Source organism: Anabrus simplex, chromosome 6 (assembly GCF_040414725.1).
Source record: "Anabrus simplex isolate iqAnaSimp1 chromosome 6, ASM4041472v1, whole genome shotgun sequence".
NCBI classification, from domain to species: Eukaryota; Metazoa; Arthropoda; class Insecta; order Orthoptera; family Tettigoniidae; genus Anabrus; species Anabrus simplex.
The window spans coordinates 62,692,139-62,717,686 of record NC_090270.1 but is presented as its reverse complement, the minus strand read 5'-3'; the positions used below and the strand labels follow the sequence as shown (position 1 = coordinate 62,717,686).

At 39.8% G+C, this 25,548-nt stretch overlaps 1 protein-coding gene across 1 annotated transcript in view; it reads left to right on the top strand.

Moving 5' to 3' along the window:
• Window positions 1–22,665, top strand: part of LOC136876097 (uncharacterized) — a 171,793-nt gene extending 149,128 nt beyond the window's left edge. Inside the window, exons 2-4 of the mRNA XM_067149755.2 lie at window positions 6,938–6,973; window positions 16,049–16,188; window positions 22,175–22,665. Coding sequence (XP_067005856.1) covers window positions 6,967–6,973; window positions 16,049–16,188; window positions 22,175–22,465 — 438 coding nt within the window. The 5' untranslated portion in view covers window positions 6,938–6,966 and the 3' untranslated portion in view covers window positions 22,466–22,665. The remainder of the gene's footprint in view (window positions 1–6,937; window positions 6,974–16,048; window positions 16,189–22,174) is intronic.
• Window positions 22,666–25,548: the final 2,883 nt, after the last annotated feature.

The window sequence follows — 25,548 nt, the reverse complement described above, 5'->3', positions numbered from 1 at the left end:
AAATGTAAAACAATAATTTGGTGTGAAAATGGTAATATAATGGAAAGTTTCACCAAATGCAAAATCTTCATTGCATAGAACTTATCATGTCATAACTCCTACTTTATATCCATTACTTTCCTAATTTTTTCACTACTGGTAAAGAAACATTTCAGCTCGATATAGATAAGTTTATTTTTAAATTTAAATGATAACAAAATGCAGTATATGCGTTTATTTTCAGTCATGTTCAGGGAATTTTATGTACAGGCACGAAAAAGTCAGTCGCTGGCCAGCGTCTTTCCTATTGAATTTACATGGGGGTCAAAGCGAGGCAAATGGTCTTCATATATTGAAGTTGTTTTCAAAACAATCCCGAAGTTCTTATCTTGCTTAGTTCTTAATTTGTGACAGGAAGAATATCTCCTTGAATTTTGGTTTCGCGCGTGACTCGGCTGGCTGGCTGGCTGGCTGGCTGGCTAGGTACCGGTAGTGATCTCCCAAACATGCGCTTTTAACATTTCCAGACAGTCGCATGCATGCAGTGCAGTGCTCATTTCGTCAGTAGTATGTATAATAGTGATTAAATACATATCAGTGACGTATGTACAATTCTTGAGGGCAAGTGTATTTCGTTTGTGTGGTTCGTGAGTTCGTGCTCGTGCGTGGGGATCTAATTTCGAAGGAAAAGTGCAGAAGGATCATGGCGTGGTTAAAGCAAAGCAAACGGTCGTCGGATAAGGAAGTAATTATTAAATCATACCTCAAGTCCTTATCCCGTTAACTCTTAATTTATGACAGGGATAACGTCTCGTTTGTTTACGTTTCACGAGTGACTCGGCTGGCTGAGCTTTTAAATATACTGACAGCCGTGTGCAGTGGTGTTCATTTAATCAGTATTATAAGATTGATTAAATAAAGATCAGTGATATATATATATATATAATATTTAATGGCGTGTGGCCTCCGAAGAGGACGAGTGCATGTCTTTCGAGTTAACGCCGCATAGGCGACCTGCGCGTCTATAAGAATCGGGCCCTACCGGTGATGAATTATAATGCTGAAGACGGCACACACCCCAGCCCTCGAGCCATTGGAATCAACCAATGAAGGTTAAAATCCCCGACCCGGCCGGGAATCGAACTCGGGGCACTCTGGACCAAATGCCAGTACGCTAACCATTTAGCCATGTAGCCGGACAAGATCAGTGATAAATCTATAGTTCTTGAGGACAAGTGGATTGTGTTTGTTGTGTTTGTGTAATCTGTGTAGTTGTCAGTTCGTGCTCGTGCGGGGGGTTCTTAGTTCGAAGAAAAAGTGCAGAAGGATGTACAATGGATCGTCAAATTAAAAAAGAAACGTTCCGTAGGTAAACTCAGGGGAAAAGAACGCAATATTTTAATGAGTGTCCTGGATTATTTTTTAAAGTCTATGAATATGAGCAGCGCAGTCAGTGAAACTGCCTAAGCTACAGGTTGTTCCGAAAGAACAATCTATGCTATAAGGAAGGAACACACACATGGTCCTTTGCGAACTCCCGCAAAAAAAAAGCAAAAAACAGAAGGATGGCAGAAAAAGGAAAATTAAATATGATGAAATTGTGTGCAAGTGGAGTACGTCGAGTGGCTCACTCTCTTTTATTTGCTAACATACCACCGACATTGAACGTGATTTTGAGTCGGGTAAATGGAGAAGATTATTTGGCACGATTTTCCAAAACTACGTTGTATCGCTTCTTACATGATATAGGCTTCCGTTATTTAATACGGGGTAATAAAGCAGCTTTCATTGAAACCGATGAAATTATTAAATGGAGGCACAGATATCTCAAGGAGATAAAACGTTTGAGGGCACAAAATACAGCTATAATTTACACAGATGAATCGTGGGTAAATATTGGACAGACAGTGACAAAAGAATGGAAGGATACGACAGTGAAAAGTGCACGGCAGGACGGCACTGAAGGGGTGAGTTCGGGACTTCGGCCACCGAAAAGACGAGGACCGTGATTCGCCGTAGTCCACGCGGGTAATGAACATGGTTTTGTTCCAAATGCTGAACTAACATTTTTATGCCATAAAAACATAAGACAATTGGGCAAATTACGTGAAGGAAGTAAAGAAAAATGAAGAGAGATTTGTGGAAAGCAGACGAATTACAGGACGATGTCGACGATGAAAAGTTTTTAATACGACTTTCTTCATCGTCCGGATCATCCTCAAGGTCATCTCCCGAACCCAGTTCATCCAAAGCGGGAAGATCAGGCCTTGCAGAAATGATAGAAGGTGTACGACCAATGTCTGAGAGCAACGCCAATGATTAAGGTGTGTTGAATTTATTTTATCATCCTACAAATATTAATTCATGAATGAATGAACTTAAAATTACAAAATTACAAATGAAAAATGTGGAATTGTGACGTCCTGTTTGAGTCACACTCGAGCGTGATCTTCACGAGTCGATTTCGCAACAGCGCGCTCCATCTACGCTGTACTGCAATTGAAGGTTGGAACGCTCTATAGGCGGATTGTCCATCTCTCTGAGAGCATTTGAGCGAGCATGGAGGGGAAGTACATGGCGTAATACATACTGAAAGCTAGTGGGGATGCACGTTATTCTCACACCACACGTAATTAAGTCAATACGGACACAATACTGACCATTATGGTCAAGATTATTAATAGTGGCAGGTCTACATTTTCTTACTGTTAGGAGACGACAAAGAGGAAGGGTTATTAAAAACCTTCTTTTTTCTAGTGGTTTAACGTCACACTAAGATATCGGAGGTTTCAGCAACGCAAGGACGGGAAAGGACTAGGATTGGAAAGGTAGTGGCCGTGGCCTTAATTAAGGTACAACCCCAGCCAGCATTTGTCTGGTGTGAACGTGGGAAACCATGGGAAATCATATTCAGGGCTGCTGACAGTGGAATTCAAACCCATCATCTCCCGAATGCAAGTCTACAGCTACGCGATCCTAACAGCAAAGGCAGCTCGCTCGGTATTGAAAACAAATGAAAACTGACTAGGAAGGACTGCTATGAATTTCTTTCACAGTAATTTTTAGTTACAGCCCTATTTGAAACTACCTCTGTGGCTTTGTCTAAGTCTACATCTCTTACCTTGAAATACTTAAGAACTGGCTCCAACAATAGTGGTCTAGATCTCACTCTGCTTCTCTTACCCTCCATGGTCGAGTCAGTTATTCTTTTAGTTCAGTGGTATTCAAACTTTTTGGTTGGCGTACCCCCCAAAATCCAATTGTTTTATCTTCGTACTCCGAAGTACGAGTATGTTACTATTATACCAGAAATTATTGTTGCTGGATGCCGAATTAAATTAACTATAATTATCATCTTCCGCAGCTTATTCTGCTTGCGCAGGGTCCCTGCTCCGTACTGAGGCATGAAGGAGTTGTGGGCCGGGGAATTAAGATCGCATGCTTTTCTTGACACCACGGGATTTTCAATTGAAAACCTCCCCCAGCAAAACTGAGAATCAGACCACGGTCGCCGTGACGACAGGCAAACCGCTAAGCCGCTACTCCATCCTGTTCCCCAATAATAACAATAATGTATAATGTACTCTTTTCTGAACTTTTCACCGAAGACAGGTGCTACGATATATGTGCGTACCGGGGCCGATGACGTTAGATGCTAGGCCCCTTTAAACAACAAGCATCATCATCATCATCATCATCATCATCATCATCATCATCATCATCAAATTTGCCCTCGTACCACACTTTGAATACCACTGTTCTAGATAACCTCTCCTCCTCCATTTGCCTTAGATGACCCTAAAACCAGTGTCGGTGATTATTGGCAACTGCCCTCCCCCCGCCCCCCTTCCCACTTTGTGAAGAAAACCTAACGTTTTAATTCCATTTTGGCCGCCTGAAACTAGGATTTTTTTTTTTAAATGTAGAAACCCTGTTTTCTTATCAGCTAGGTACTTCTTTCCTTTAATTTCTTTTATTATAAAGGACTAGCTGTTACCCACGGCTTCGCTCGCGAGGATTTCGTAAGTTGATAAAAATTAATTGTTCCTCGGTACTGCACTAAGACATTATCTGAAAATCCCTAAAGTGTAAAAACTCGCCGAAATAATTGCATTTCATTTACCCCAGAACCTCTTTGTAAACCACGTTTGTGGCATTGCCTTTTGGGGCTAAGATGACCAAGCTACTGGCAGAGTTAAATCTGGAACATACGACATGGAACTCTACATGTGATAAACAGTCCTCTTTTAAGTCGAAAAACCGGGCGAGTTGGCCGTGCGGTTAGGGGCGCGCAGCTGTGAGCTCGCATCCGGAGATAGTGGGTTCGAACCCCACTGTCGGCAGCCCTGAAGATGATTTTCCGGGGTTTACCATTTTCACACCAGGCAAATCCTGGGGCTGTACCTTAATTAAGGCCACGGCCGGTTCCTTCCCATTCCTAGGCCTTTCCCGTCCCATCGTCGCCATAAGACCTATCTGTATCGGTGCGACATAAAACAAATAGCAAAAAAAGAAGTAAAAAAAAGAAAAAAAGAAAGGATTTCTTTATTTCTAAAGGAGATTCCAAATACCAATTTTCACGTCTGTAACATCTTAGTTTTTGAGATATAAGTATCCTCATAAAGAGAATTCAACCCCTTCTTCACTTATTTTCGATCTCCAGCTTAAGTTGATTTTCCGAAAACGTGTTTCTTTATTTTTAAAGGAGATTACAAATACCAATTTTCACATCTGTAACATGTTAAATTTTTGAGATATACTGTAGATATACTCATTTTAAAAACTGCCCCTCTCCTTGGCTGAGTGGTCAGCGTTGAGGCCTTCACTTCACAGGGTTCCGGGTTGGATTCCGGACTGGGTCGTGGAATTTAATCACGTGTGATTAATCTTCTGGCTCGGGGACAGGTTGGCTGTGTTTGTCCCAACACTCTCCTCTTCATATTCACTCAATACACCACTTTACCAACCACAACAGGAACACGCAATAGTAATTACATCCCTTGGCGTCAGGAAGGGCATCCAACCGTAAAACATGGTCAAATACACATTTGCGACACAGTTTGCATTTGTGACCCCGCAGGTGTGGGAAAAGCGGTAGCAGAAGAAGATACTCATTTTAAAAATTCACCCACTTTTTTTATTATTTCACCCCCTTAAGTGGATTTTACAAAAAAAGTGTGTTCATTTATTTTTAAAGGAGATTCCAACTATCAGTTTTAACGTCTGTAACATCTTCAGTTTCTGAGATATATGTAACTTATCCTCATATAAATAATTCAAATTCTTCCTCACTTCTTTTCACTCCTTAAGTAGATTATCTGAAAACAAAAATATAAATAATTCAAATTCTTCCTCACTTCTTTTCACTCCTTAAGTAGATTATCTGAAAACAAAAATTTGTGTTCTTTTATTTTTAAAGGAGATTCTAAATACCAATTTTCATGTCTGTAACATGTTAGGTTTTTGTGATATGTTGTAGGTAATCTCGCTGCTGTAGAATCTTGGAGCTGACGTTGTCATGGTTATGGCAGTTCATTTGTTTATTTGATTCCTACAGCAGGGGTACTATGGTGCCAATATCTCCATAACGATTGGTTAGGGCTTACCGAGTTTTGTTCTTTGCGTAAAGGGGCTTATATTGAGCTTTGTCTCATCCTTGTACGACAAATTCAATATTTCACGTATTTTAGCCTAGTATTTTTATATCCCCTCCCCCGTGCCCTCCCACCTTGAATTGTTTTGAAAATAAAATACAGCCCATGTCCCTCAGGGATAATGAATATTTACATTAGTAAAATAATTTTTAGAATCGGTCCAGTAGTTCCTGAGATTAGCCATTACATACAAACAAAGTTTACCTCTTTATATATTAGTATAGAAGTACTGTATAGATAATACTTTTACGAAATGCGCACAAAATGTCTTTCGTCGCTACTGTCCGATTCGTACAGTGACACAGTAACCAGTGGAGCCTCTCGCAGCAGCGTGTAGCATGTGCTGTGAGGAAGGGTAGTAAGGGTATATTTTTGCCAAGGTCATGGACACTGAGGTATGATTCACCCCAATAGGTCATTGATTCACCCTCTTGTCGCGCGCATTTGTCAGTGTGCCAGTCTTACTTGGTCAATGTGTCTGTGTAGTTCTATCTAGTTGTATTACTTTGTTAGTGCGTAGTCAAATACTAAATGATTTTTAACTGTACAACCACACCATACTTCTAGTTAGTTGTAATACATGTGTAATTATTGTTCTTTTGGTAAAAGTTTTATTGTATGGTATTGAATAAAAATCTGAAAATCTGATTTTTACTGCACTTAAGTTGGTAGACTCTGAACCTTTATCTTTCTGTCGAAATTCACTCAGAGAGCAAACTTGCCATTTTATAGCTTTTTTTTTTTCTATTTTGATGTAACCTCCCCCCCCCCCCTTTCTAATTTCCAATCGCTGGTACTGCCTGAAACAAAAACTAGTTTTATACATACAGCTTCATGGATTGAGTTCGTTCCTAACTTTGACTTTATTTCCTTATACTGAGTACCCTCCTGTCATTGTTCCCACCTGTTTTTTTTATCAGAAATCATTCTTGGTACATTCATGTTCGTCACTTAAATCTTATGAATTAGGTATCATGAGTCAACCCTCTTGTACTGCAAAGTCGTCCTGATATCAGAGTGATATAGGGATAGTTTTGTCACTGTTTATTGCAACTGTGAGATCACTGCATTAGCTTTTATACATCTAGATTCAATTGTGCTTACTATACGACCATTCTGGAAGAATACATGCCATAAGTACTAAAAATGATCTACACATTCCACTTTTGTATTCACTACCTGACATTCTTTCATGTAATAAGTGAATTATATTTTGTTAATTTGAATAGTTAATCATTTTCTATGTTCACTATTAACATTTTTGAGTAATGAATTAATGAGAGTATGCTTTTTTCTATTTGCAGATTACCAGCAGCACATACTGACCTCATCCATGGAGAGTAAGTAGTACTATACCATTGATTCAATATTTAGTTAAGATATTAAAAATATATCACATTCATTGTACTGAATTAATTTATTTACCAAACCAAACCCCATGGCACTTAACACCCATGAAAGGGCCTTGGCCTGCCCAGTGACCGCTGCTCAGCCCGAAGGCCTGCAGATTACGAAGGGTCGTGTGGTCAGCACGACGCATCCTCTCAGCCGTTATTCTGGGCTTTCGAGACTGGGGCGGCCATCTCACCGTTAGATAGTTCCTCAATTCTAATCACATAGGCTGAGTGGATCTCAAACCAGCCCTCAGGTTGAGAGAAAAATTCCTGACCTGGCAGGGAATCGAACCTGGGGCCTCCGGGCGAGAGGCAGGCACGCTACCCCTACACTCCGCGCCGGCAATTAACTTATTTGCACCTCACAAATCATTTTCGAGAGACATCTGTATGGAATTTGGAGTCAACAAGAGTAGGATTCAGTGTATCGAAAGGGGGAAACTGATTCAGAGGCTATGAAACTACCACAAATTAAATGATCACTTCTCTAGAGTATGATGTGGTGAAGGCCTCTTCTATACATCTCTTAATCATGGCCATCCATCAATATTTCAGCCTGGCTCCCTGGCTAAATGGTTAGCGTGCTGGCCTTTGGTCACAGGGGTCCCGGGTTCAATTCCTGGCAGAGTCGGGAATTGTAACCATCATTGGTTAATTCCGCTGGCACGGGGGCTGGGTGTATGTATCATCATTTCATCCTCATCACAACGCGCAGGTCGCCTGCGGGCTTCAAATCAAATGACCTGCACTGGCGAGCCGAAGATGTCCTTGGACACTCCCGCCACTAAAAGCTGTTCGCATTTCATCAATACTTCAATGATGGGATGAAAGTGCATCATGGTAAACACTGTAAGTACGGTCTCTCTCTCTCTCTCTCTCTCTCTCTATTTGTTTAGTCGATTTCAACTCTCCGTGACCCTACAAACTAAAATACACCAATTTCTTCTGTCCTGCACTGCCTCCCGAAGATTTTCCAAGCTGGAATTTAGTACTTCTGTGATGCCATCAATCTATTTCATTCTTTGCCGCCCTCTTCTCCTTGTGCCTTCGATCTTCCCCAGGATTAAGGTCTTTTTTAATGAATTGTGTCTTCTCATGATGTGTCCAAAGTAGCCTAGTTTTTGTTTCAGGATTAGGCTATCCAAGGAACACTCTGGTTTTATTTGCTGTAAAACTGACCTATTTGTTCTCTTCACAATCCATGGGACTCTTTCCTCCAACACCACAATTCAAAGGAGTCTATTCTACGGCGTTCAGCTTTTCTCATGGTCCGGGTTTCATATCCGTACATCACAACTGGAAAAACCATAGCCCTTACTATACAGATCTGTGTTGTTAATGTTATGTCTCTACTCCTTAAGATATTGTCAAGATTGGTCATTGCCTTTCTACCAAGTAGAAACACTTGATTTCATCTGATTTGATTTCATGGCTACAGTCACTATCAGCAGAAATCTGTGAGCCAAGATAGTTGAAAACGGAATATATATATAATGATCTTCATTAGGGTAATCATATTAATGAGGTTGTTCAAAAAGGTAACAGATCTCTTCACATGATTATGAGAGTATTTATGGGCTGCAGTAGGGATGTAAAGGAGAAGGTGTATATAAGTCTCTGGTAAGACCCTCATTTAGAGTATGGGACCCACACCAGGATTAGTTGACAAGAGAAATGGAAAAGGTCCAAAGGAAAGCAGCACAATTTATCTGGGTGATTTCTGACAAAAGATTAGATTCATGGACATTTTGCAATCATTGGGGTGGAAGATTTGGGAGTAAGGAGGCAAGCTGCTCGACTAAGCTGTACGTTCTGAACTGTCATTGGGGAAATGCCGCAGAATGACATTAGTAGACGAATAAGCTTGAGTAGAGCTTTAAAGGTAGGAAAGATTATAATATGAAGATAAACTTGATATTCAGAAGGACAAATTGGTGCAAATATTAATTTATACAGGGAGGGATTAGGGATTGGAATAATTTTTCAAGGCAAATGTTCGTTAAATTTCCAAGTTCTTTGAAATCATTTAAGTAAAGATTAGATAAATAATTGGTAGGGAATGTGCCACCTGGATGACAGTCTTAAATGCAGATCAGTGATGATTGATTGATTGACAGTATGCACTGTAGGCTGTGATGCTAAGCCCAGATCAGGTTTGGTATTCGTCCAGTAGAAGGCAATCGTCACGTCAGTCAGTTTAACAACATCACTTTTAAAGTGGTGTATAGGCACCGCATGTCGCTGTCGTCAGCTGCAACTGCAACTTCAGCAGTTTACATTGTCACACTCACAAAGCTTTCTGAATATGTTTCATATGACTTAGTAGCCCGATCTTGGCATGAAACATACGTCCACACAGATCACATGAAATGGTTGGGGAAGGGCGGAACTGAGCTTGACGGAGCTTCACGTCGCCGTCGTTCCTCTTCAAACACCAAAATTGATGTAGAAACAGTGTGGCGCCAAAGTGTATGATTCTCAGCAAGCGTATCCTAGGATTGAGTGTTAATACCGGCTCTTTCCATAGTATGCTTTAGCCGATCCTTGAAATACCTCAAAGGGCCTCCATGATGTCTTGTGCCAGAACAGAGTTCACCATACAGAAGTTGACGAGGAAGCCTGGTTTCACTCATGCGATGGACGTGCACTATCCATCTGAGATGATGGCCAATGATAGTAGCCTCAATGCGTATATAGCATGTGCTTTCTCAAGAACTGCAAGGTTGGTGACCCGGTCCTCCCATTTGATTTTCAAGATGGATCTAAGTTTTTACAGATGGTAGTGCTCCAGATTTTTTATATTCTGACAGTAGAGGGCCCATGTTTCACACCAGTAAAGCAGTGTTGATATGACACGGTAAATGGTACATGGCTGATGATGCCTGTATGTAAGGCAAAACATGTACCATTTTAATTAACATGTCACTGTAATTCAACAAAGACAACATTTATTGTATTGATTACATGGTCAAATGAATAAAATAACTTACTGTTATTATTTCAGTCAAGGATTATTAAAGTCCATAGACAGATTGGTGAGAGATGGAATAAGCCCTTCATCCTGGATTGCCATCAGCAGCAAGGGGGATCCGTCATATTTTGGGGTGGGATCATGTTTGGTCAAGGTACGCCTGGGTAACATGACTGGTTTGGTACACAGAGACAATATCCTCCAACCTGTAGTTTCAGGATTTGCTGCCACTGTGGATGAGGGCTTTACACTAGTGGATGATAACACCCATCAAGCCAGAGTGATCAATCAGTTCCTTGAGACACATAACATACAGGGTCTCTCTTATAAACCCAGACTGTCCAGCGGTGTTTGTATTCTCGGAAACCTAAGCAGCTATATGATAGATGTGTGCATAGTTCTTGACCTTGCAAGGAGCGTGCATGTGTTCGACCTAGCATCAGTAGCCAGTATGAATCTCAGCTGTTAACATGGTGAGACAGTTATCATTGCAGCACAGTATTTTCGTATGTAAAAGTTATTTTAATTACGAACTGGCTGGACAGGTACACAATGCATTTGTTCAGCAATTTCCTGGTGAAGTGCCACCTTCACGAGCACAGATTCACGTAATTTATAAATAAATTTGAAAATACTGCCTCAGTGCTCAATAAAAAACATGCACACACACTAACAGTTTTAACAGATGAAAAGCTAGATGACATTGGTGCGAAGCTTGAATGGTTACCCAATAAATCACCAAATTAGCACAAGTAGGGGTTTCAGTTTCTTCTGCACACAGAGCTACAAAGCTGTTACACATCAAACTGTACAGGTTTACACGGGCCCATTACTTAAAACTTGCTGATGCAGCCGCAAGAGTGAGATATTGTGAGTTGTATCTTGCGTTATTGAATGATCGTTTATTCGACCCACAGCGTGTGTTCTTTTCTGGTGAGGCCTGGTTTCATTTTGTTAGGAATAAACTTAAACATGAGAGATGTTGGAGTGAACTTGTGTGACTCATGAACCGCCGAATTTAGAGCAAATGCTAACCAATGCAGGGAGATATCCCACCTGGAATGACCTTCATGATGAAATGCAATTAAGGCAGAACGGAGATTCAGATTGACCCGCTCAGCCGGAGACAGTTGAGGATAATAAGCAGAAGTGGTTACGTGTGAGATAGACAGCTCAAAACAGAATTTACGGAATAAGTTAGATGTAAATGCCTTAGCATTATCAGAAACTATGTATTGACAAGAACCGAAAGAAGCAAAGATAGTATGCAAACAAGAGATGGTAGACTGAGCGGTTGAGTTGGAAATAACCAAGAAAATCTCGTGAGACCGTCTACACACACCAGAATAAATTTATTTCCATTCCCCTTGGATTGTGGGAAAGGTACGACTGGCCGTGCGAACAGTCATAACTCTCACTAATTGTGTGCAGAAAATCCTAACGGTGTTTATGAAGTCCCTCATTATGAAGGAAGACACTTCCAGCATCTTTTATAAGGTAAGATTTTATTTAAATTGTATACATGCTTAAAGCAGGATGGCCGCGCACAACGCAAGTTGGGATGAGGCAGCTGCTATAGCACAGAGTACAAACGCCATGCGCACAGTCTGTACAGTAGTGGTGGGGACGGAGCGAGTAGAACTGTAGAGTAACTTGGTTCTTTAGGTTTACGTGACGTCACAGCAGAGCACCGATTCAACTTTAATACTCCGTATAGCGCTGCGGGTGCTTCAGTAAACCTTCAAGCCAGGCTACACTCGCAACACCACTGTGCTGTTGTTTAGACTCCAGACTGAGACGTCTGTTCTATTTGTGTTTCCTTATACTACATATATCTTTGTTTAAAGTTGTTGCGCTATATTTTCTACCGATATTTGTAATAAGAAAGAAGCAATAATGAAAGTTCTCCCAAGCATGGCAGTATTAGCAGTCCAGGTAGAAAATCCGCTACTTGTAAAATTTGCAATCAAATCTATTGTGTAGGTGGAGGAACGTCAAATTTATGGAATAACATAAAACGGGCACATCGTAAGGACATGGTACAAATACAGTTGCACATCATGAAAGTAATTCCTTTCCTACGTATGGATGAGACAGTGCAGAAAAAAAATAAAGTTGCATAGGAGTTTGGTTACTTTTGTATGCGAAGACATGCAGTCACTGAGGGCTGAAGACAATAGAGCCAGATCTGTAGCTTATATCCGTTCCAACAGAACAAAAAACAGCTAGGCCGTCATAGCTCAATTGGTAGAACTACCAACGCGAACTCGGGAGGTTGTGGGTTCGGATCACACTGGTGTCCGGTTGGCAATTGTTTTCTGTACTTAACATCTCTTCGACACGTACTAAATGTACGTAACATGACCTAATAGGTTGAAAGTCGATTTCGATTACAATGCGGTCTTGAAAATCCAATATTCATTGACCCTTAAGTGAACTTGCTCTTGCTTACCTTAGCGTATTTGCTACCTCTGTGCCCGCATAAGAGGTGTTTTCATGAGCTGGACAAATTATTTCAGACCGAAGATTGTCGCTTTCTGCAAAACGAGCTGAAACTCTGATATTTCGGAATGGAAATTCCTCCTATATAACACCTGTTCCATGCAATACAGAACATTAACAGTACTTCCCTTACTCTCTGTGTACAACGTGTTGTGTCTTGATTTTAATGCTTGTCACAAGATGAAGAATTGAGTTCATTTGTATACTTTACTTATTTCCGTTACTGATGTTATCTTAACAGATTTTTCATTTAACTCCTTAGAACATACCGGTAGTTATAAATGAAATGTTTGACATATGAGTTTAGGCACATTTCAAAGCGCTAGATTTCGTTTCATCAATTATCACATTATGGATTACGGTACGTGTATCCATATGCATTAATATTCATTGTATTTATTTATTTATTCATTTGTATGTTTATTTCTTTATTTATGTCTACTTGATATGCCTCGTATTAAGCACAGATTTGTAATTACACTGTTGGTTACGTTACGTGTTAAATTTATACTACATTATAATTGTGCAAATAACCAATAATAGAACGTACGGAGCATTGTACAACTGATACTAATTGATAATCTTCTTTATAAATGTAAACTGTAGCTTAGAAGGTCAATATAAAGTTTAAATTTACCGCTATAAAGTTGTACTCGGTTCTGTACTCGGTTTAACCGAGTAATGACGTAACAGTACTTGCTCCGAACCGAACTGCTCCGTCCCCACCACTACTGTACAGCAAATGGTATGGTTGGCATATTCTGCAGACATGAACTGTGTTGACTGTTCATGGTGTGAACTGAAGAGAACAATTGCCCACCATCCTAATACTCCTGCTAACATTCGGTAACTGATTGAAGCTTGGTATTCAAGAGTGGTATAATCTGCCCCAAAAGAAGTTGGTTTCTTTAGTGCAGAGTATGCCTCATGTTGTTCAAGAATGACTCAGGGCCCAACGTAGTTATACACGGTACTGATCTGCCACATAATGAACGATAATTCTGTGTACAAAATCCCATATTACTTTGTCCTTGTGTTACATTTCTGTTGCTTTTGCATAGCTGACTGAATGTTGTTTTTCTTTGTATATAGGCCCTGTTCATAACGTCTGATGAATACACATACACATAATGGAATAAAAAGTGTCCTGAACCAGAATATGCAAAACATTTTTGACCGCTGTTTATTTATTGATATACTACATTGTCATTAATGAGCAGACATCCCTGAAAGCAAAGTAGAGTGATCCTATACATCACTCAAGCAATTCGTCTGTGCTCAGTAGAAATGTTTACCAGTTACAGCAGCTGAAATGGCTGTACAATGAGGACGTTGCTCACTGATTCAGTCATTCCATCCATGGCAAGTTTGAGAGATGGTGGTGGTGGTTGTTATTGTTTCAGCTCGCATCTGGAAGATAGTGGGTTCGAACCCCACTGTCGGCAGCCCTGAAGATGGTTTTCCGTGGTTTCCCATTTTCACACCAGGCAAATGCTGGGACTGTACCTTAATTAAGGCCACGGCCGCTTCCTTCCCAATTCTAGGCCTTTCCTGTCCCATCATCGCCATAAGACTTATCTGTGTCGGTGTGACGTAAAGCAAATAGCAGAAAAAGTTATTGTTTCAAGAGGAAGTACAATTGGACAACTATCCTCTATTAACACTGATCAGAGGGAAGAAATGGAAGGGATCCAACACTTTGAAAAATGAAGGTATAGGCCAAAGAAAGACAAGGGCCACAAAGAGGGTGAATGAAAGACTTCCTTGGCCTCAAATGCTCTAATACGGCCGGGGTCAGAAAAGATCAAGAGTTGACCAAGGGAGGTTCGATAGGGTATTTAAAAGCGAGGAGTCTGGCACAATGGAAGCAATCCCAGGACTCAGCTAATTGACCCATGGTTGGCAACTCGCTCTTCCATGTTAAGAGCCTCTGGTCCCTTATAGTCAACTCTTACGACAGGCAGGGAATATTGGTGTTATTCTACTGCCCCTGCCCATAGTAGGGGGGGCAAGTTTGAGATACCTCTGTTCCGATCTAGCTATGGCTAGACCACCTAGTTGCTCGCTACCACTTTAGGACAGATGGCAGCAACCTTCAGTGAAGGCCTCCAGCTGGAATGTGGATGGCAGGGGGATGAGAGACTGTTATGCTTGGGTGCCTCGAGCGAGAGGAGACGGGAACGTGTGACTGAATGTTATCGAGGGCATCTGCCCATCAATACCCAGTATTATGTATTTATAATGTGTTATATAAGTGTTGTAAGTGTAATAAATGTTGTTATTTAATCAAGTGAGTGATTTACGTTCAAAACACTTCATTCAACAACGAGTGATCTAATGGTGAAAAGGAAATACCAAGGAGTTACAAAACCTTCACCAGAGCTGTCAAAACGGTTAACAGATAGGGACCGTTGATGCCATCGACGTGTAGTGAAGTCAAACCAGCAAACTTGCTTAGAAACTGTGGTTTCGACTCTTATCTGGAGGTGAGCTCCATGGTTGAGCTGCAGCACATAACACAAGCATCATTAAACTGAACGCTCGCTGCCAATTTCAGTGGTGCAAAACACATAGTCGCCGGGCTGAGTGGCTGAGATGGTTAAGGCGCTGGCGCCTTCTAACCCCAACTTGGCAGGTTTGATCCTGGCTCAGTCCGGTGGTATTTGAAGGTGCTCAAATACGACAGCCTCGTGTCGGTAGATTTACTGGCATGTAAAAGAACTCCTGCGGGACTAAATTCCAGCACCTCAGCGTCTCCGAAGACCGTAAAAGTAGTTAGTGGGACGTAAAGCAAATAACATTATTAGTATTATTATTATTAAATCTGTAGACACTGCAACAGTGGAAGAGCATTGTGTGGAGTGATGAATCACGTTATACCTTGTGGCAGTGCGATGGATGTGTGTGGAATCGGCAAATACCAGGCAAGTATTACATACAGTAGTGCATTGTTCCCAGTATGAAATGTTGGCAGAGATGGCATTATGATGTAGGCCTACTTTTCAGGTTTGGTCTTGGTTCACTGGTTTTAGTTTATCGAACCATGAATGCTGAAGCCTATCAGGTAATATTGGATAATTCTATGCTACCCACCCTGTGGCAATGATTTGGAATGGATACATTTCATTTTCAATAGGACAATGAACCCATTCTTAAATCAAAGGCCATAACCAATTGGTTTGTTAAAATGGTAGTAAATGAAATTGAATAGCCTGTCCAAAGCCAGGATCTAAACTCAGTTGAGCATCTCTGGGATGAGTTACAGCACTGGATGACAGCCAGACCAGACCATCTCAAAGTGGCTACAGAACCGTTGGCATGTTGCAGGAGGAATGGAAGAATCTACTGAAATGTTGTGGAAAGTCTTCGTGGAAGGGTAGAGGTTTTGATATTGGTAATGGGCAGATTTATGTCCACAGCAGCTCCAGTTTTGCCTGTACCTATGAGTGTGTGGTCATTAATGGCAGTGTAGTGTATCCACTTCTCTAATATTTTATGGTGATTAAGTGTCAAGTTCCTCATCAAATTTTGCATTATGATTGTTTCAGGGAAATATCAGAAAGCCATCACTCTGTCTACAGTGGCAATAGTGGTGTCCTGTTTTGTACTTGTGTTGTTCGTTGGCTATTTACTGTCAAATCACTTCATAAGGAAAGGATTCTTGCAGAGGTTCAAAAAGAAGAAACAGGTAAAGACTGTTGATATATCTTCATTTCTACTCATTACACCAGTTTAGGTAAGCAAATTATTCCATAGACATACCAGCTTCATCACTCACATCCTTTTATTACGAGCTGTTATCCACAACTGGCAATCATACACACCAAGCAGTTCGAAGAATAAGCAAACCCAAGATAAACCATTCGACTCAATTATATGAGTTACCAACACATAATCTTAATGTTGCTTTCCTTATAACTAATACAAGATATAAATATGACATCTTATTTTTATTTTTATGAGAAAATTATAATATTCCAACAAAGACAGATAACTTATACAAATCATTACAACCAACAAAGTAATTTTTCCATTTCTCTAAAATTACTGTTATTGTATATTTTATTGCAGAATTTGCCACTTACAAAACATTTTAAGGAAAAATAACACTAAAAATTTAGGAATGATTTTAGATTTCCGTTTCTGGGGAGGCACAAAACCCAAAGGTTCATTCAGCCTACACCAAGCGTGCATAATAAAGAATTTTATCCTACATAATGCTGAGGTTACATTCAGTAAAACTGTGACAATGTCACTGATTTGAATCCATATTTTATCATAGACTCTGTTCAAACATTTGACCACCAAATGGTGACATCTGCTATTGTGATTATTAACATTTTGACACAGATCTGCGCATGTGAAGTTTGAATCAACAATGCTCTGTGTAAACCACTGCAACTAGTATGTGGAGGTGTGAAAGTGAATCTTGAACGAACTCAGATATGTGCTGAGGACATTAACATGTGTTATTATGACCATAATTTAGAACTGTACATACCTTAAATAGTGTAATATTTTAAATTTAATGTGTTGTTATCTTGATATATTTATGTTTATGATACATTTAGCAGCTGAAGATGATGCCAGCAGAGGATCGAAACTAGTTCTGCACTAAATACATATATCTTAGAAGTGAAGCTTCCACGGTGTGAAGAATTATTTAATTTAATTTCCGGGTTGAACCGTGTTGTACTTGTATGCACATCACGTACAGTTTGCCGACGTTTCGAATACATTGCAGTATTCTTTGTCAAGCCGACTGAAATACCCCTACTCGATCCGAGGTAATCAGTCTCCCGGGCAGAAATTAATTTGGGACCCCTATTAGTCACCTCTTACGACAGGCAGGGGATACCGCGGGTGTTATTCTACCACCACCGCCAACAGGGGGACAAATTAAAAAAAAGCATAATGATTCTTTTGAAGCATCTCCTGAATCTGCGAACAGTAAATCAAGTGAAGGTAAATAAAACATTGCAAGTTTCGACAGATTTACTGCAGTTCAAGAGGGAAACTATTCTGACCATGATGGGCCCAATTCTTGGATATTAACTCAGAAAAATGATTTTTCTAGACAAATGAGTGCTTTATGTGAAAAATAAAATGCTCGGTTGCAAGGTGTGCCAAGATTTTACACGTTTAGGATAAGAAAAAGAAAAAAGAAGGAATTGAACATTTCTTCAGAGTGGGCCATATCTGGAGGTATGAACAAAATGTGAGATTTAGTTTATGGAGAAGTTCAGTTGTGTACCATCACCTTTTTTCTTAGGAAAAAAAAAAAAAAAGCTCCAAATAAAAGCAGGAAAGCCCTAAATAGGGGTGAGTTTAGAAAAAACTTCGAAGTCTTCTCTCTTTGGTTTAAGCAAATGAGAGAGAATGGTAGCCCCATTTCAGGACTCATTCTACAGGGAAAACAACTTTAAAAACAATTGAAAGATGGAGAAGAAGAATTTACCACAAATTCTGGTTGGCTCAGTAGAAAGAAAAGTGAGTTCCTAGCTACAAACGAAGTAAAGAGAAGTTAACGATAATTGTAACTATAGTGCATTATTTACTGTAAAAATAAGCATGAATGTGTTTTTCTTTGTTTTTAAATAATACTAAATTCACTAATATATGAAAAGAAGTTTTATGATAGTGTGCAATACCGGTATTTATATTATCCAAGTTTTCACTTATCAGATATGGGTCAGTTCACATTACATCGGATAATCAGAGTTCTACTGTATTCTATGTAGTCAGATGGAATACCAATGCTGTAAGAATAAATGAAGAGTGAAATTCAGAACCCGGCTAACTGTCATCATTTTGGATATTCCGTTATTGCTCCAAAACTCTGCTATGTGACCATGCCAATCTATCTAAAACATGGCAATGTGCCAGCCCAGTTTCCATAGTAGCTGCAGAAGGCACCATAAGGTAGCAGCACGACTAAGTGCAATGCTCTGTAACCTAGAATGCAGCTAAATAACTTTATTTTTTGTTGTAGATATGGAAGGGGTGATTGGTGAAGTTGCTTCATGAAATGATGAAAGAAATGCAGAACAGAGTGATTACGAGTCCTTAGATGCCTGGGAGTAATATCAGTTTCATGTGTATGGACCTCCAACAAGTTACAATCGTCCATACACTATCGCATTCAGACATGTTTTATAAATGACAGCTATCATGCTAAAACTTTTGCACCTGCAGGGTCTCTCTTATAAACTCATACCGAACGCACGGTGTTTGTTCTCTTCACTACGGAAGCTGCCTCAGCCGAACTTATGCTGCGTACAGCCGCCGTGCTTTAAATGTGTATGCAATCTTACCTTATAAAAGATGCTGGAAGTGTCTTCCTTCCTGGGTTATACAGGCACTGTATCTGGTAACCACATTCTGGCCGACGCGAGTGAGTTCTGCCACTGTAATGTTTCTTATTTCATTTGTAATGTTTTCTTTCAGTTTACCCTACAGTAAAAATCACACACTGTTAGATCTGGAGAACGAGGGGGAAATACACCAGCACTGATCACTCTGTCTGCAAACACTTCCGAGATTGTAAGAAGGGAATCTTCTGCTGTATGAGCTGGGGCTTAATCTTGTTTAAACCACCCACACGATTCTTCTTCCGTTAACTGAAGGAAGAAAAGTGTCAGAATGTCATCTTGGTACATCTGTGCATTTACTTCCATCTAAAAAAACCAGCACTAACAGCACACCAAACTTCAATCTTCCTATCATAATAAGGGACTTCATAAACGCCATTAGGATTCTCTACACACCAATAGCGAAAGTTATGACTGTCATTAAGATTAAACCACAACTTTTACATACGAAAATATGGTGTTGGAATTTAACTGTCTCACCATATTAACCAACGGCCGTAGCCGTGTTGAAACACTGGATCCCGTGAGATCTCCGAAGTTAAGCAACATTGGGCGTGGTCAGGAGTTGGATGGGTTGCCACATGCTGTTGGTGGGGGGTAAGGGAATGGAGGAGCGTAAAGGAACTGGCCACCCTACCGCACGTAAACTCCGGCTCAGGAACACCTCTGCGGAGGTTCGGACCTGCCTTCGGGCAGAATAACCCTTACCTTACCATATTAACAGGTGAGATTCAGATTGCCGACTGATGCTTGCCAGGTCGAACACGTGCAGGCTGCTTGCAATGTCCAAATCTCCCATACTGCAGCTTATGCACTGCAGAGTAAAAACACTGCTTCGACAGTCTTAGTTATATCAAAGACCATGTATTTAGGTGTATGCAGCATAAAATGGTTGCAAATAATGGTAGTAATGATATTGTGTTCTGTCTACTACACGACCGTGATCAATCTTACAGATTTATGGAAACATCTAGCAATATGGAGTGACAACTGTATGGCACAGAATAAGAACCATATGATGATATTTCTAGGCAGTTATGTGGTGCCCTTGAACGTATTCAAAGTCATTGCACACAGATACCTTGTGTGTAGCCATAGCTATGTCCTGTACGATAAAAATTTCACAGCAATAGAGAAGAGGAAACAGATATGGAAGGCATTTGCACCTAAAGAGTTAAATGAGATTGTGAAATCTTTGAGTCAGAACCAAAACTTTGAAGTTATCAAAAAGAGAGAAGATATTTTCCTAGATATCCAGGCTGTTGCTGCTTCCCTTTCAGAAATGATGCACCTTGGTATCTCCGAGGTATCAACAATCTGGTTATCAGCAGCAAATTCTGGAGTTATAGAATTGAAATACTCATTCACTGAAATTTGAAGCATGGAAAGTGTTGAATTTTGAAAGGGGAAAAATTTTCCAATATCAGAAATATCACTTTAAAAATAATTGCAGACAAACAAATATTTAGTCATGAAAAGAAACAAGAGCTCTTGTCAGTGCTTCCTTTCTTGGATGAGAAACATCCAAACATTAAAATGATCATAATGACATGATTTGCATACAAATCCTTGTTGGCACATAGCCGCATTTAATTGTAACTGGACATAGCTTTGTTTATATATTTCCACTTTACGAGGCATTATTTCCCGTCGTGTGTTTTTCAGGACAGTTCTCTCACCTGTGCTCAACATGCAGCATGTGGCTATGAGTACCAAACATACATCCATTAAAATATTAGGTGCATCAAATATAAACTGGAATTTAAAATTAGCGGCTCCAGTAGCGAATTGATATGGATGGGGCTTTGAGAGGATGTTGGTAGGGATGTCTAGAGTAGGGGTCTTGATGCATCACACACCACAGAGCGACCGGTCCCTTCAGTACACCACGAGCGAGCAAGAGGTGAACACATCCATTGCGCAGCGCATCATTCTGGCGAAAGAAGGCAGCAGAGCTTCGGAAATTTTGAGAAGGCTCTGTGCACAGTTTGGGGATGCAACTCTTTCAAAGAGCCAGGTGTATGAATGGCACAAACAGTTTTTGGCAGGATGGGAAGAAGTGGAAAACTAGCCCCACCAAAGACGACTATGGACAAGCATCACTGCAGACAACATTTGTGCTGTATGTGACCTTATTGAAGATGATCGGTGCATAAACATTTCTGAAATTACTTCACTCGTAGGAATAAGCTTTGGAAGTGTTCAAGCCATCATCAATGATGAACTTGACCTTCGGAAATTGTCTACCTTGTGGGTTCTCTTCACCCAGGAACAAAAAAAATTCCGCCAGGATGTTTGTCGGAGGCATCTGAATTGCTACGTGGAGGAAGGATATGATTTTTTGCGTTGCATTCTGACTTCTGATGAAACTTGGGTTCATAATTACACCCTGGAGTTAAAACAAGCAAGCATGGAGTGGCGGGAATGAGGTCCAGCTGGCCTAGTCAGGCCAAAACACGCCTTTCTGCTGGAAAGGTGCTTACAACTGTTTTATGGAACTATGCGGGCATTTTGCTTGTGGATTTTTTGCATGAACGAAGAAAAGTGAATGCAGCCTATTACTGCTGCCTTTTGGTTGAGACAAAAGCTGCATATCGCAACAAACGTCGGCAGCAACCTATCCGAGGTGTTCTTCTTCTGCACGACAATGCAAGGTCGCACACTGCTGTTGTACCACAGAAAAAACTGGAGGAAGTGCATTGGATACCACTGGAACATCCTCCTTATAGTCCAGACTTGTTACCTTGTGACTACCACTTGTTTGGACCACTGAAAGAAGAACTGAGATGAAAGCGATTTCTTGAAGATGCAGCGGTAGAGGAGTCTGGCTGCACACATGTTCTTCTTCTTCTTTTTTTGAGGATGGCATAAAAAGTTGTCAATTTGGTGGCAGAAACGTGTCTCAAATTTGGGGAACTATGTAGAAAAATGAGGTGGTGTTGTGTATTTGTTGGTGGTTTCAATAAAATCGTAAAAAATAATTCCAGTTTATATTTGATTCACCTAGTACATTTTGTTCATAATTTCTGAACACCTTCTTGGCACTTAACCGGATTCTGAGTTTCACTCTTCAAATATGTAAAAATCCATTTCTGATGGTATCTTAGAAATGGAAACAATATAGTTAGGAGTCCATAATTGAGTACTGTCACAGAAGAGAAATATTTGGAAAATAGTTGCATCACTTTTTCTGTTAAGATTTTGATGATGTTTTCTCGTATTCACTTACTCAGAAATCAATTTAACATATGAATTGAATACCCAAAATCAGTGAGTAAGAGGATTTTTATCTTTCTTTTGCAGATGCCTGATAAATTTGATGTGGAAGCCAGCAAGAATGGATATAAAGCAGATGGCCTCAAACTGGACATGCCAAGTGCACAGGCTCAAGTTCCCGTCCTACCACGTAGTGCATCTCCTTCACATTGTCCTGTGACACCTGCAACTACTTCTACACCCTTGAGCAGGCCTAGACACCCGTCAGAAGATGCGACACTAGAATACGCGTACGACAACCCTGCACTGGCACCATCTCCAGTATTGGACAAAGACGTGCCGCAGGAGGTGCCGGCCCGGAAAGAGAGCTCATTTTAGATGAAGAAATCAACAGACAATGGTTTCTAGTGAAACATTCCAACTTGCTGGGTTCACAAACTTGTGAAACAACATTGAAACCTTTCACATCACACATATTCCAAATGCTCCTTCACATATAGTGTTTCCTCTAATGAAGGAGTGTTCACTGAAAGACAAGAAATTTTAAGAAGGCTTCTGTAAAATTCTAAAACAGAATTGAATGGATGAAAACCATAACGGTATAAGTGACATTTAAAAAAAAAATGAGTTAAGTGCAGGATGTAACTCCGGGAGGAAGTATCCTTTCACCAGCAAAGAGATACAAGTGATAGCGGTAATATTCTGCGCTCTAGTGATGGGTGGTATAATTACAAATAGCATGCTTTATATGAGTGTTGAAGATGTTTAAATGCCTTTTTCTCTGAATGGCCAAAATGCTACTTATACCGTTATGGTTTTCATCCATTCAATTTTAGTTTTTAATACAATAGCACACAATCTTTGGAGGGTCAGATTTTATATTTCAGTAAAAATTACTTTGTGACAATTCATTATTGAAGCTTTAAATATAAATACTAGTTAATTAAGGAAACTTGGCTGATTTACTAAGTACTCATCAAACTAGAACCAACTCAAAAACAAAACAAAAATGGAAATGGAAAGCAACTTTCCGAGGTAATAACAATTCCATATGAGTTCTAGTATTCACCCTGTATGGTTGGCACTATTAGTCATTCAAAAGTAATGGAAATGTTGCCAAAAACAGTTCTTGATTTATTTTATGGAATTAAACCTCCTAATTCCCTCACTGGAGTGTTTCCAATAACTTTTTGCCTGTTCATGTTTTGCAACTGATTCTTTGGAATAAAACTCTTGATGTTATGACAACAGGCAGAGAACAGCATGTGTATCTGTCCTGAGAGTTAATTACTGAAGGCAAATTGTACAGAAATACTCCAGCAAGGTTTTATCTGTTTGCTCTCAGTCTTAAGATAGCTGTGGTTTGGAAGTACAAAATCAAAAAGAGCACATTTTTAACACAGTTATATATCTTCTCTTGTCACAAAAACTTTCATATTTCATTTTGCATTTCAAAAATGTTCTGAAGTGCAAAAAAATATTTTTAAAGTACTGGTACCTAAGAATCTACAATATACAAAATATTCAGCAATGTTTCCTTAAGTTTTAAAATTAAAATGCATTTCTTACTCTTAATTTTTACATATATGGTGTAGATTTTACTAAAGTATTCTGTTATTTAGTATATATGGTGAATATGTTGACCGTTGATGGCATTTCAAATCAGGGATTCCTTGAGTAGTGTATGTGTAGAAGTGGAATTAGAAGTCTGTAAACTTTTTTGGTGTTTTCCCTTGAATCTGAATGCACAACAATACTTTGTTCAATAGTGTATGTGATTGTCTCAAGGGAGCTTTGAAGCATGAAAGAAAAAGGCAATAAGAAAACAACTTTGTATAGAGTATGAATTATTCCTTCTAGCTTTGCTTTCGGAAACTATGTATGAGGATAAGCCAGAAAGTTACATTTCTCTAAAGATTTATATGTGAACAGTTGAAGAACACTGCCTTATTTATTTTTCAATATAATTAACTCGAGCATTTATGATAGCTTCTCCTTTCCTTCACCATAGAAAATGGTATTCTGTATATTGAACACCTCTAACTGACTCAGAGTTGCAATTTTGTTCTCCTGTATAACTTTGTTGATGGCTTTAACAAATACGTCTGATGTTGATTGATGGCCACGCTGCTCTTTCACAGTTGTTTGAGCCTGAAACACATCCGCCTGTCACCCAACGGCCCCGGGTTCAATTCCTGGCTGGGTCAGGGTTTTTTAATTGTAAATGATTAATATCCCTGGCCTGGGGACTGAGTGTTTGTGTCATCCTTAATGTTCCTTTCCTCACATTCAACACTCTACACTTCCTCCATTCCAATTATATGCAGGTTCGTATCACATGGTGCAATTAGGGGCAAACGATCTTTATAGGTCGACATCCCGAACAAATAGCATTAAAAAAAAAAAGAAAAACCCTGTTGCTATGCCACAGTTATGATTTACAAACATGTGCACCTGCACACAGCCTATCAGTATGACTAGAAAAAATTGGAATGAGCTCCATCCCTTTGTTTCTGAGCAATAAACTTTTTGACTTACCCTCGAACATGAAACTTCCTTGGCTTTAAAGGTATGTAAGTGGTCTGATGTTTCACATACATTTCCATCTTCTGTGAAATAGAAATTAATAAACTGCCATTTAAATAAAGTGTAGCAATACAGAAGCAGGGTAGCTTTCACATTTAATGGAATATTGTTTAAAAATCACGAGAGGAACTTTTGATGAACCAGAATCAATTCACTTGTGTAATGCTGTTCTCTGTCGTGTTATTAGTAAACTTAGTTCTGCCCAATGAGACATTCTGAAATTTTCTATGGATGACATTTCTCATGTGTTTGTTTATATAAAGACATTTCTCTACATATACATATATAATCCTATGAAAGCTGACCAGTTTCATGGTTTATCATGTAGAAACTAGATCACTTTTACTGACCTCCTCCCACTACCACTCATTCATTGCTTTAGTATTAAACTTATTGTTGTCAGTATTTCTATCACATTGCTCAAGTCCAGGGTCATCAAGAGCAGTCAGTCCCGCATTCACATGGCTGCATACCGAACTTACAAATCATTTGCTTGAGGCCTTGTCCTCTGGCAAGTGTGTACACTTTCTCTATACAGTTGAGCGTCGGTAGTTTGAGGTTCCATGTAGTTAAATCTAGTCTTACGCAAATTAAACTTTTACAAATTATAATGAAACCCCATTTATATGCTTCTTACAAGTACTTAAAAAAAAAAAAATTTGGTTTATGTCGCATCGACACACATAGGTCTTATGGCGACGATGGGACAGGAAAGGACTAGGAGTGGGAAGGAAGCGGCCATGGCCTTAATTAAGGTACAGCCCCAGCATTTGCCGGATGAAAGTGGGAAATCATCTTCAGGGCTGCCAAAAGTGGGTTTCGAACCCACTATCTCCTGCACTTAAGCAACTGCAGCTGTTGAGCCTGGTATATTT